The following is a 14,638-nucleotide window of genomic DNA, read 5'->3' on the forward strand; positions in this document are numbered from 1 at the left end:
TCACGTCTAAAATTGCAATAACTATAGGATAAACAGATAATTCATTTAAATCACAGACAGAAATGTTTTAAATCGAATACTCAACAACATTTCTTAGAATTGAAATTCAGCAGATAATGTCTTGATGGTTTTATACACGGACGCATTATAACAAACATCGGTACAATGGGATGAATATATGGTCATAGGGAACAGCCAGTTAAGCACTAAATGAAGCACACAGATGATTTACTTTGTGAACTATTTAATTTCACCACCCTGTTGATAAAATGGCAAAACGGCATTGATCTGATATAACAGTTTCACGTTTTTAGCGGATGCGTGAATTAATTGAAATATAAATATTCATTAATACTGTCTCTCAGTAAATACAAGTGTCAGAGAAAGATCAAATAAATCAATCTGAAAGTACATCGTTTTTATTAGAAACGCAAATAAGGTAATTTTTCTTCTTTTTAAACTCTGCTGGTAGCTGGCACCAAAAGTGAATAACATTTCATCTCTAAAGGAGACAAGCCATCATGCATATTCTTTCGGTACAGGAATATAACCGTTGGTGACTGACTTTTGAACCCCAAAATAACAATGGACAGTTTTAAAAATAAAGGAAAGCTGACAAATCTATCTTAAAAATTATCAAATAAAGGTAAGTGCAATTAAAACGATTTAGTTTTTTGTACGGTTGTCAAAATACCTTTTGCTACCTATACGACAAATTATTTTACAATCGGCACATCTTACTTCAGGTGATAAGCATCTGGATGCTTTAACTTACTTGTTAAAACACAATCAAAAATACCTTTGCTAAAGAGATAAAGTATAATTTCCCTGACAAAAAGTGCTTTGAAAGGACCAATGGTTGAGAGAATGAACAAAAATATCAGTATTGAACACTGTCATGACTTGTTGAAATTTGAAGTTGAATTAATGAATGTTTACCTGCCAGCGATACACTAGATATTTATTACAATAATCTGTAATTGTATTGTTATTGTATGTACCATACAATATAATTGTATGATGTAAAATTTTACATCATTATGTAAAATAGAATATTTAAGAATATCTAATAATTCAAGCAGCTGACTCGTTATGTCAAAATTGTGCCTTTTGTTGTCACTCTGTATGTTTGATTTACAACCTCATTTTAATTCTAGCCACCTGAGGCTCGGTTCGGGTAACGCGTTTACAAATCAGTCATTTAATGGGACATTTGCCACCATATATAAAAGATCCGCATCAGCATTGAAAGTTCATATTAGTTAAAATCTGACAGGAATATTTTATAAGAATCAAATTGATCGACTTGATTTATAGTAGGTTTGGAACCCACATCTATGTCGGTTGACAATAGAAATTTTATAACCAATGAATCACTAGAGTATATGATTTATATAGGCCTTAAATAGCTGCTAAAACATAAATTGGTCTCAATATCCTTTTCAACGTCAAATTATTATGAAATTCAATGTAAGAAAACATACCATTATGGTTTTCTAGCTTACTTAACAAAGGATTAAATCTTAATTTAGTTCTCATCGAAGATGCTTAAAGCTTTAAATAAATAGGAAAATATTTCATAGGCTCAAGGTTTACTTATTTCACAAGAGTAAAACGCATTCTTGTTTGTAAGATATATATGAAACATTCAATTTGAAGATTTTTATTTTTCAAAAGTGAAATCTTTACTTATGACAAGTGTTGTTGATATTGGTAATCAACTTTTCTTACTGTTTGATAATCAGAAGAAAACAATCAAGAATACGAATACTGATTGATGACATTAGGATGTATGCTTGTACAGGAAGATGCAGTATAGGTCCATGATTGTTGCATATTTGAAAGGAGCCATACTGTTTCATAAAGCTTGATTAACAAATGGTGTTTTCATTATTAATCTTTTTTTATCCACGAAATCTCCCTACAATTTATGAGAAATCGTGAGGGTTGTGACCTTGGTTCCAACAACAGCATTATCTTGTATTTGCTCAATACAAAGTCCATCAGAACTGAAGAGATGATTCTGTTTGCAAACGATTTATCATCAGACAAGAAATAATGAAAAAAACAGTAGAACAGCTATGTTGTTATAATCAAGCAATAAATATAAGTGGTTGCACATGCACATACACATTATCTTGACTGTCAGGAAATGGCCGTTATCTCATTTAGTCCCATTTAATATTGATAAAAATCAAGGCAATGTATTTGTCATTTACTTATAAAGATATTTTTTGTTGTTGTTTTTGTTTGTTTGTTGTTTTTTTGTTTTGTTTTGTTTTGTTTTGTATGCATAACTATTTTCAAAATAGCTAGGTTGAACAATTGGCTCAAAATGTTGCTAAAAGGCTGATCAATTTGCAAAATCGTTCGTTCTATCCTGTGTCTAAGGTTAACCAAGTGGCATGAAACACATTACTTTTTCAAAACTTCCTTACATAAAAACAATAAAACAACTATATTTATTTTTATTTCACAACATTTTTATTTCCAAAAATATCACAACAACATGCCACTGTTGGACATAATATATATATCTCTGAATAACAATATTGATTCAACAATACTTAACGTAATCTAATATTAAACATGGATTGGTAATTATAAAATACTATATGTATGCAAATAGTACATAAGCTTTGGTTTCGGACAAAATACATATTTCTGCAGATTACTTTTTGGAAACGGAATACACTCCTCTGCAAAACTCCGACTTATACCAACTTGTGTATATTTTATAGATGTATTTTTTATTTATATAGACCGTGAGAAAAGTATTGGTTAGACAAACAATATAACCAATAATACTACGTCAACTAAAGAAATGTCAACGAAATTATAAATTAAATACGAAATTTTGAAACTTACAAAAGTTATACAAGTTAGATTGCATTGGCACTTGGCTTCTAGTATATTTTAATTCTTTAGTTCAACAAAAGAAAATGCTTAATTCATTATTGTCATGATCATTCGATTTATAAAGTCGGTGTATCATATTTTTCCTATACACATGAATAATAATATGAACTGTATGACAACTCATAAGGATTAGCTCCTGCAAGTGTAGGATGTTTCGTCAGAAAAAATATATAGTTATTTGTCAGGTAAGGCGGTAACAAAGCGGTAAACAATGAATTAAACGGTAAGTATCTTCCTAAATACCTAGTTTGTTACTCTACTTTTTAAAAAAAATAAAAATTAACCTTTGTTATACCATCAAAATGCCCAGATTAAACATGGTAACCTTATTTCTTTTTAGAAATTACTAACTCAATTAATAAGATAGGAAACTTAATATTTTTTGCCATGGAAAGAATGGCCGTTTATCAAGATTATCAGAACTTTCAGGAAGATACAAGATAATTACACGCATAAAATACATATTATTCATATATCAATCAAAATCATTCACGTAATAGTTGTTTTAATTCTAATCATCTTTTTCTTTTGGCATTTAATGGAGAATTTTGATATCATATTTACATTAATATCATACCTTAACACATCAATAGTACGTCTATCACGATAATAGTAAACATTCATTAATTTTTGTTTTGAAAATAGAATACATAAATATTTAACATGATATATATCATATCGTCCTTGAACTAAGAGACGACATGTAAAATCATATGTACTTGCAACTTAAGAGGCAATAAACGAATTATTATCCATATATAAACCACCTGTTTTTAAATTTTGAATATAATTGTACTCCATTTATCATTTCTAGAAAATATTTTACAAAAAGAGATCACATATGACATCTACACAAGGGTATCACTAATTTGACTTGGTGAATATGGACAAATGCACATTGTTTTACTAAACTAATATTCATTAACGATATTGCTATTGCTATTCGGGTGAGTCCAATTCTGATTCAAGACCATCTCTGTTTAGACCACGAATGTGAACATACTGTATTGTTTTTGTGTTAAAGTCTGAACTTGCACTTACGCCACACCAAGGATTTGCAAACAAGCCCTCGACTTCCTCTAGACTCTTTCCCTTAGTCTCTGGTAGCCAAACGAACAGCAATAAGGCCCCTAGCAATGACAGACCCGCATATAGTAAAAATGTTCCTGAAAGCATAACATTTAACGATATGCAAAGTAACGATTGTTTCCTACGTTTAAACATACATATGAAAGAAAGAACATTTCCACGGCACGGAAAAAAATTACAAGCAAAAGGTAAACCTATATATAGAGAATGCGTTTTGTGTACTAACTTAAACACAATCACCTTATATATTTTGTACATTTCTATCACAAATTTGACATTTTTATCGAAATAAACAAAAATTGTCTTCCAGATATCAGAATTTAGAAGTTATGTTATTCACCCTTTGTTTGTCTTCAAGGATGTCTTTGGGTATAAGAAAAGGTTTAAAATCAATGTTAAGTCTTTCTTCAAAACAAAACTTACCAAATCTAGTAAGACTTTCCATGAGAGTAAGAAATGACATTGACACGACCAGATTGAAGACCCAATTTGTGAACGTTGATACTGAAATAGCTGTACTTCTTGCCCACAGTGGATATATTTCTGAATTTATTGTCCATGGCATTGGTCCCATTCCTGAATAAAGTATAAGCATTAAAATTATAGATGCCCAATTTATAGAAAAAGAGAAAAATGGGAAAGTATTGTTAAATCGAATGTATATATTATTTATATTTATCTTTTGCCTAGACTACATCAAATATTACAGCATACACATAAATTGTTAATGTATGCTTACAAATTAAAACAGTATATGATTTATAAGATCAAATAAATGAATTTTTGTCATGAACAAACTATGGTTCTTAACTTACCTGGTGCAAAGGTCATAAGGTATAAAATAAGGCCGACCATCGGCATCCACGAATAAGGTGATGGGCAGTAATCATACGCCCATGTTAATTTTCCAGGTAAACCCTGTACGTTACACCTTCCAGATAATGACACCCAGGGGTTGTCCGGGCTTGCTGGCAAACATGATCCATTTGATATAACAGAACCTTGATTATCGACGAAACAAAATCCGCAAACCAAATCCATCATACAATCATTGCATGTGCTGCAAATATAATAAAAGAATATAAGCGAAATAATGCAAATAATGTTGTTTTGATACCATAATCGATGTAAGTTCACGATGGACGCATGTGTTCACGATTAGGGATTATTATTTTGTAGGTTAGAGTAAGATATGTTCAAATAAAACTCTCTTGCTGAACGCTTATAAGATGAAAGTAATGTGTTCTAGGGTTCTAGGGAAGAAAAAAAAGATAAAAGCAATCTTTCCCACATGATAATAAATCTCTCAGGTAGTTGCTGACCTATCAATTGCCTTCTACACAAAATCTATCTATCAAATAAAGTCTTCAAAAGGTTTTACTAAGAATATGAATTTTCAGAGTTTTTATCGATTACAAACAGTTTGTGATCGATTTCTTTGAATACATTTATTTGAAGACAAGAATGTTTAGGCCAAATAGTCTTTTCGATCTGTCTTTGGTCTTTTAAAATCGTAACCATATCAAGAAATATAAAAAAAAATTTAAATATGTTTTCAATTATAAAATAATTTAAATTGTTAACTTAATACAATGCAAATAACAACGAATAAAGGTGACCTGTATTCTCTAATAAAAATAGTTTATCTATTTTCGGTTTAAATGAAAAAATGCATTAAAATAGTTTCCCTACACTAGGCAATTGGTGTTTTATGCAACAATTAATACATTTTCACAAAAAAAGAAAACAACAGAAAAAACAACCAAACGTCATACCTATGAGAAAAACAAGACGTATTTGATGGTGACTTTTCAGCCATTGATATTCTCGGGGTATTCAATGATGCCACATGAAATCCGACCGCCAGCAAAACCAAACTCACAATAGCACCTTGAATTAAAAAATATTTTTTTACGATAGTGTTATATCTGTAATAACAAGTTTGATTTGATTTGTTCTCGTAGGTTTCTGACAGAGAAGTTTTTATTTTGCATAATGTCGTTCTCATTGTCTGATAAGTAATATAGTTGAAAATATACTAGTATCATATTTTAGAATAGAATAATAGCACTTTGCAACGCCAGTTTAAATGTGACGGGCTACTTTGACTTTCCTATATACAGAAATTTCCTCTACTTATATGATAAAATATTGTCCCGCATACCCCCTGACAATTTGACCTCGAACAAAATTGGATTCTCTTGCGTGTAATTTTTCATCCCCAAAACAATTAACTTTTTTCTTATTTGAGGTGTTTAATATATAATCATCACTAACGAATGACTCGTTGCTTTCCTTAATGAGAAGAAACAGGATGTTATAAAATGGTTAAAGACTGATTTCCCACTCCTATTGAAAACATGAAACAGTTATGACAAAAGTCTAATTCATGATTCATTAATATGTTTTTTTTCTGGTGAATAACAAAGGAGTTTTCTGAAATGGAAGAAATTAGAAAATTTTAATACGTGTTTGTCATTTGAAGCAATGCCATTACATGGGAGTTTTTCGTCATACAGCAATAAGCCGGGAGAGACGACAATTCCAAACTTTACACTTGATGAACAAATCTTAAAAGATATCTATCTCTTTTTAGAAATTCAATCTTTATAATTCATCAAGCCGTAAGACAATTTTTTCAATTGTTTTCTAGCTATTTCATGACAACGATAATGAATAATGAATACTCTACCAGTGAGACTTCCAAGTGTTAAAGGACGTCTTCCAATTTTCTCTACGAGATATAAACCTAATAAAGTAAACAGGAAATTCACAGCTGCCATTACTGACGACAGCCAAATAGCCACCTCATCACTTCTAACACCCGACATTTTAATGATTGTAGCGCTGTAATACCTGAAATAGAAAAAGTAAGTGAAAGTATGATGCACGTTTCTTGTGATCAAAGATCCTGTATGTTGTAATTAAGGACGTAACATACAGTTAAGTAAAAATTTATATATGTATATAAATATTATTTGAAAACAATTTCAAAACATCCAAGAATATGTTGAATATGTACAGCAAATATTTATATACATTATAATTGGACGATAACATAAATGCATTAATTTTTTTATTAACAAACAGAAACTTCATCGAAAATCAACTCTTATTACATCCTTTTATTTTCATTAAATATTAATTTCGGTAATATTTACAAATAATGTTTTTTTCAACTTACAATTTTGAAAAAATCTTCATAATTATGATCATCATATTTATTATATCAAACCATCAAAAATAAACAAACTGAGTTATCTTATTTTAGAAATAACACATATTATACATGTTAAAGTCATTATATTTTTGTCCTGGATGCATGTTCCGTTGCTGTTTTTTTCTATTTCTAAAAGAAATATATATCATTGCTGTTAAATATTCTTACTGTGTTACCTTTTCTAAACAAATTTATAATTATTATTATTTTTTTTATTCAATAAATGATTAATAACTATAATTGTAAGTCCATTATAAATCTATAGTTCTTTTGTTTATTAGATCTGAAATGTAAGTGAATAACAAGCGTCTTTGGCAAGATTTACCTGAACAAAAATAATGTTTAGATCTAGATAATATTTTCAATATTAATACATCTCATCGATGTAAGAAAAACCAATTATTTAAAAATCGAAAATTAAATTTGCTTATTTCACGAACTGAAGATTTTCGCGAAATATATGTATTTGTTCGCTTTTTATCTACCATATATAATTTACATAACTCAAAGAAGTAATACGCACATATTTCATGTATTTGCAGTCGAAAGTTTGTTCAAAATGTTGATTTCGAGAAAATTTGGAATCTGAATGTGCAGTATATTTCATATTTGCATAAGTAAAACATCGGCAAAAGGTAAAATACTTCGAGATCAATGAAAACAAAACAACAACAAAAATCTAAAACTATGTGCAACATATCTTATGTTTTTACACCGGTGAGTCTTCCACCAAGAATTTTAGTCTTTTTTTTATATAGAACATTGACAATATTGAAATAGCAAAACATACTGGTCATAGAATTATAATCAAACTACAAGAAAAATTACCAATGCGGAGAATTGTGACCGTCATAATAAAATGACCCCCTGTAGTTTGTTACAAAAAGTGGCCCCTGATTACTCTTAACAAAAACGAAATTAATACGGAAACAATTTTTAAAAAAGAAAGTAAAAAACAATTACAACAACATTAAGGAGTAAGGCAGGTTTCTAAAGTGTTTTTTTTTTCAGTAGTGAGTAATAGGAGGTCACCTTTTTTATATGACCAAAGGACAGTATTTGATACACCGATTTTAGCTGATCGAGTCTAAACGAATAAACTACTGAAATAGATCGCCAAGATGGGTGTAAGATATCGAATGTGTTAGTAGTATAAAATAATGTGTAGATTTTTATATTTTCAAATATATTATACCAGCGAGTGAGCGACATATAAAAGAGGATATGATAATATAATTATACGTTTACATAAGAATATTACTCTCTTCATTAATGACAGAACCAGTTTATGCAGTTCTACATTTAACCTGGGTAGTGCAATAAGATTGGCCCTTTGTAAGGAATCATATTAGCAAAGCATTTTCAAATATACTCTGCAACATTTTGACTGACCTCAGTGACCTCGGGGGATAATCAAAGCGCGCTTGTTTTCCGTCTATCCCTTTCTAACAGTCAAAATAATGACATTAACCCTTTTGCTTGTCTGTTTGACAGTTCCTTTCGTTAAATTGCACACTTGCACACTTGATTTAAACCTTTCTATTTTAACCGTTTACAAGACAACAAAAGTTGAAGAATCGTAGCAAAGAACCTTTGCTGAATTAATTGATTTTTGTAATTGATTCACGCAATATTGAATAAAATAATGTATTTAAGTCTTTTGATGTAATTTTTTTATCAATATTGTGCAAATTCTGTCACTAACTAGAATTCATTATTAAACACGACATTGTTGCATTTCAAAATGTCATCTTGTTATATAAATAATAACCTCAAATGCTACATGCAAACCCTTGAAAATATTTATCTACTTGTGTCATGAAAGTTTACAAATGAGCTCATGAGTTAATGTGAGTTACTGTCAAACTAGAAATACACCAATAAAGCTAATGTTCTATTGCAGGGCAAATATATCCTTGAAAAGAGAAAAATAATCCCATTGATTGAGTAATTGTATAAGAGTAGATAGGCGAACACTGTCGGAACTCATTAACAATAAATCTGTTTCCATCTCCATTAGCAGCTAAGATACATGTCTTCCTAGAACAATTCAAGATGTGACAATATTTCCAACAATCAATACTCTCTAAGATTGTGACGTAGACCCTAAGAACCTCTTAATACATGTTTCGAGTAAATTTCTCCAACACAAACATATAGTACTGAACCTAAATGGCTTCTTTATGTACGAAACTAAACCTTTAAATACATTGTTGTATATAAGTTTCACATTTATACAGTAGATTAAATGTAAATGTAGAATACAAACACAAGCACACAAAATCAACTTGAAAATCATCTTTAAAGGAATCAGTTATATTCAGGAAATAACTAGAGTAAATAAAAACAAATTCTCATTATTTGCCCTATGTTTCTTGAAATATTTTGATGTAATAATGCCGACTTCTTGATTACCCATTTAGGCTTTGGTATCATATTATTCTTAAGTGTAATTGAATAACAAAAGGGGTAATTGTCCTTTAACAACTATCTGCTGCAAATCAGGAAATTGCTTTTTCCACAAGTTGCAGACGTCATTGTAGCTTAGCAACCAAACTCTCCAGCAACGATATAGATAAATAAAAAAGGCAAACAGAGAGGTAAAAGAAAATGTACAGGCTTAATTAGTTACAGCGTTTTCCATTAATGGAAATTGGCAGTGAAAACACTTGTGGAAAATTGATTGATCATTATTAGCCTCTTCAATAGTCGCTTGATGAAATATGGCAATTGATATAAAATTGATTAAGCTTTTACAAATATTTATACCTGTCAAACTCTAGATAAAAGGACAAAAGTTACGGTAAATTTATTGCATTAATCTAATATGCAAAGCCAATGCGAGCCTATGCAAAGGAATGATCTGTTTCCAATATACATTTTTACGCAAACTTGTTTTTTCCTTCACGTTCCTTATATTGCATTTCTGACATAGGACCATTATCTACTGTATGTACGGGTTCAAACATAAAGGTAGAACGATGTTCTCGGAATGCAATCACCTACAAACAACCACCGACAAACAACCATCAATAAACAACCACCGACAAACAACCACCGACAACTTCAGTAGCACAATACAACTGGAAATGCATCTGGCATTATTATTAATACGTGTGTTTTATCTTATTGATTATTTCTCCTCGTTGTAAGCTTTAACACAGTTCAATTAATTTTCAGAAAATTCTCATTTTCTTGTTTATTTAAAAGAAAAAACAACAAACATATGAAATACTCTTATAGGTTAATAAATTATGATACAGGGAATTCAATTTGAAAAATATATATTGGAAGGTTTTCTTTCGTCAACTTATCCCGGACGCATGTTTGGCGGCGTATGAAATGCTAGAAGTCTCCGTCCGTCTGTCTATTGATCCAAGCAAAGATCGAATTCTTTATGAGCTTCATTCCGTCCTAAATATCAGTTGCAAAAGAAGGAAACCACAAAAAACATAGGGTTTAAGAAGTGTTTTTCACTAGTTTTGTATGAAAAATTCGACATAAAGATAAGACAAAAAACAACATAATCTTTCGTCAAACATTAATGCCCTGAGCATATCCCTAAAGGTTTATAAGATGTCTATTTGAAATTTTAGGTATGGAGAGATCTTATCAAAGAGGAGTACATGGTATCAGAATGAATGTAATGCTCCATTTTTGTCTGTAGCATGTATTAGAGGTAGCTAGATCTCATGAAGCAGTGTAGTGCGTATCTGATAACTATTAAATCATTACCTTTGGAGTTTTTCTACATTCCTGTCATACTTCATTAAGTGTTTGTGATACATGGGTCGGCTTGAAACATCATTGAAGTCAGGTTGAAAGTTCTAATTGTTAAGAATGCTTACTCTCTTACTTTTGTAAGGAATAAAACTTAGAAGTATTTTGACATATCAACTTAAGACTTTATAGCTCTCATATACCGGCTTTGAATTGTTTGGTCCTTTTCCAATTTATGTCTATTCAAATGTCAATGCGTGCTAATAAACTGTATTCTTTTCATATATTTTTCTCGTTGGCAACTTATTTCTTTGTTTTCATTTGTTCGGGGCATGCGATGCGGGTTGATAGTTAAACATTTTTTAAAATTATGTCATCATTTTAAAATCACAAAATCCTGACATTAAGATAAACGAAGGAACCGTCATTTCAGAAGGTGCTTCGGAATTTCAAAAAGTGCGTTGATAATTTTCATGAAGAGAAATACACAACATTTAGACATGCCACTACAGATGATGAACTCGATAAAACTACCACTTCTATTCAAAGATCTACCCAGATACACTTACATGACAGTGTTTATCCCCGCTAGTTGTTGTATCATCTGTAAGGAGCATCCTATTGCAAGACCTCGTCTTAAAGATGGATATCTTAATATCTGTAATAGTACAGGCATGCTTGCTGAAACAAAGATTGTTTAGATTTATTTCAAATGTCTGACTTTATAAAATAAAAGTTGTGAAATACTAAAAGTTGTACATTGTATCTTGATGAAGTAATATTGTTCTTGCTACTCTGTTTAACTGATGAAATAATTATTTATGATTTTATTATTACGCTTTTTATAGAAACCACAGACAGTCGGTGCGTGACTTGGATAGTTATTCATATATGTACACTCCCTCTTCTTTTATAAATTAAATAATTTTTCTTATTCAACATGTTTTAATAACATCATATTTTCAGTAAAACAACAAAAGAAAGTTATATTCACTTCATTCATATATACTTTAAATAAAGACAAGGTAGAAAGGTTTAATATAAGTTATACAACAATGTCTAATGAATCAGTAGTTAATGCCAGCGTTTTAGCGGCCTAATACATCACAAAGAAACGACAAGTTTGTGATTTTCATTCCGAAAAACAGTTGCACATTGGTTTTATTATGAGTCATAAAACTTATGCAAATGGTTTTTAATTAACACTGTGAGATAAATGTAAATAATGCATTGAATACTATCTTCAATCATGGACGGTTGGACACACACATGGTAAGTCAAAGGCACAATATCAGAAATAACAAACAATGATGATAATTCTCAACTTTTACATTTTAATTGTTGTTCTTCCTTTGCATCGAGACATGTGGATTTTATACTGTCATATTCGTCTTCTATATCAAGCTGTCCACGTATCGACTGCAAAACTCTTCGCGCCTTCTCTTCTTGGGCTGAGACAATCAACCACCGAGGACTTTCTGGCATGAAGATGAAACCAACAAACTGAATAAACGACGGTATGCCAGACAAACCAAGCATGTACCTGTAAAAAAAGATATTTCTTGACGAATTGCCATATTTATTTACTATCATTCGTTTGTTGCACTCGTTCATATATTGAAAATGAATCAGTTTTGGTTTGCAATATAAGTAGATCCTATGACTTGTCTTTAGCGCAACATTGTTTTATAACCTTCTCTCATGAGAAGGAAGAACTATGTTTGTTGACACTTATTGAGACGTGACGATATTAAACTTAACCTAGAAGTCAAAAACATTCAAAATGTATATGGTTGCAGACATCTTGATACTTTGAGTTCAGTGATAAACAAAGTATCTAGTAGGAGACGAAAGAAATTAGTGTATTTTTATCATTGAAAGAACTTTAGTTACAAAATGGCAAATATGTTGTTCCTCTTTATACATTTTATCTCAACTATAAAATAAATGTCATTCTTGCTTGTTTTAATTATGTCTTTGTTTTCTGTCATTATATAAAGTTTTTCTGTCCAATCAGACCCATATGTTTTATTGCATCATAAAAAAAACATCGTAGAGTCTTGTCTGGTTCCTTGCCTTTATTCAATTGGAAAGAAGTGTACCAGCATACTTATAGTCTATTTCAAGGTTAATTTGTCCGGTCAATATTAAAGTTAAAACAATCAACGTACTGTTAGTGTTTATACAGTTAACTATTTTATTTATTGGACCTAGGAAGCGAGCATGGGTGTAAGTGCAATTCACAACTGAGGGTGTCAAAAATAAATGATGATTCGATATCAGCAAAATCCATGCCTTAGATTTTGTTTCTGAGAAAATTAATAAGCTATTATCAACAATACTTTTAATGATTCTTCCAGCTGCTCTTCTTAAACGCCTGTTTATAATCATTTAATTTAGGCCCTATAAGGAAATTGTGCTGGGTAAAACTTGCACATGTACATATTTGTTATAAGATGAAGCCTTCACTATATGCAGAAAATACTTTGAATGAGCCCACTGCCCCATGCTGTCTTCAATTACTTTACATTTACACTTATTTTGAAGTTAAAATCATCCGTAAGTTACAAAAATACAATTTGTAACGAATCAACTTACCTCCATCCATTTTTCTCATCAGCACCAAATACACCATCCACAATACTGGCAACAAATTGGCCGCATGCAACCATTGCTATGTTTGTGGAGACAAGCCTTCCTCTGATACTGACTGGTGAACATTCTGCCAGGTACATAGGCACAGTTGTAGACATGAGACCTGATAAAAAAACATACCACTTAAGATATAAGAGAAGTGAACTACATGTCACAGACATTCTGATAAAAAATTATGAGCGATTGTCCAAAAGGCAGATCTTTTTTTACAGGACGCATTTCACACAATCATTCAGTTGCACTTATACATCGGAGCGTCACCAAGCTGGGTACTGAACATGAAAAGCGGATAAAAAAGCAGGCAGAGGAGATGTCATTAAGAAAACGTCTCCTAGAGTATTTTTTTTCTATGTTGTCTATGTTGAGAAATTCATATAGAGTCATAAAGAGTCATTTTTCTCTAAGTCGTCTTACAAAGTAATTTTCTTCTAAGTCGTCTAAGGTAATTTTACAGTAAGTCATTTAGCTATGTTCCTCTACGTCATCTAAAGTTATTTTCCTCTAAGTTATTTAGATTGACTCTTCCCTTAGCAAACTGTTGTGTTTTAAATAATGATAAAGCTTATAAAACATATTACAGAATTTGTCGGTAAAAATTTATTTACGAAAATTATAGAAACATGTTTGGCTTTTGTCATCTTAACAATTTGTATGCATACATGTCTGACTTTGAAAACGTTTGCAAAATTTGTGTACAAGTTGAATTCGACTTAAGACGGTGCCAGGGGTGTGGACGGTAGTTTGCACTTGACAGTACTGTCCATGAACAGGCTCAATCAAACAGTCGTCAACATTTTCAATTTTGTTGTTTTGGACTTTCTTTAGTGATTCTTATTTTCTCTATTTTGTCAGTAGTCGAATGAAAACAACAACGCATTTTATTCAATGCAAGATTACTACTGTTATGGAAGTTTAATATGTATTGTATGGACGAACTTTAAAGCAACTGTTAATGGTATCTGTTTTTCGTGAAAAATTGTTTTATATTTTATATACTGTCATCCAATTTTCTATAAATAAACTATATAAACTATT

General features: G+C 30.7%; 1 protein-coding gene across 1 annotated transcript in view; it reads right to left on the reverse strand.

The window, feature by feature from the left end:
* Positions 1-2,461: 2,461 nt before the first annotated feature.
* The window catches only part of LOC132714283 (proton myo-inositol cotransporter-like), a 41,079-nt gene continuing 28,902 nt past the window's right edge, over positions 2,462-14,638 (reverse strand). The window contains exons 2-9 of the mRNA XM_060697113.1: positions 13,547-13,706; positions 12,280-12,491; positions 11,518-11,629; positions 6,701-6,864; positions 5,784-5,898; positions 4,824-5,068; positions 4,432-4,584; positions 2,462-4,085 (exon numbers count right to left, since the gene is read on the reverse strand). Of these exons, the coding sequence (XP_060553096.1) occupies positions 3,859-4,085; positions 4,432-4,584; positions 4,824-5,068; positions 5,784-5,898; positions 6,701-6,864; positions 11,518-11,629; positions 12,280-12,491; positions 13,547-13,706 (1,388 nt within the window). The 3' untranslated portion in view covers positions 2,462-3,858. The remainder of the gene's footprint in view (positions 4,086-4,431; positions 4,585-4,823; positions 5,069-5,783; positions 5,899-6,700; positions 6,865-11,517; positions 11,630-12,279; positions 12,492-13,546; positions 13,707-14,638) is intronic.

Source organism: Ruditapes philippinarum, unplaced genomic scaffold, assembly GCF_026571515.1.
Source record: "Ruditapes philippinarum isolate M1 unplaced genomic scaffold, ASM2657151v2 ctg825_1_1_1_1, whole genome shotgun sequence".
NCBI classification, from domain to species: Eukaryota; Metazoa; Mollusca; class Bivalvia; order Venerida; family Veneridae; genus Ruditapes; species Ruditapes philippinarum.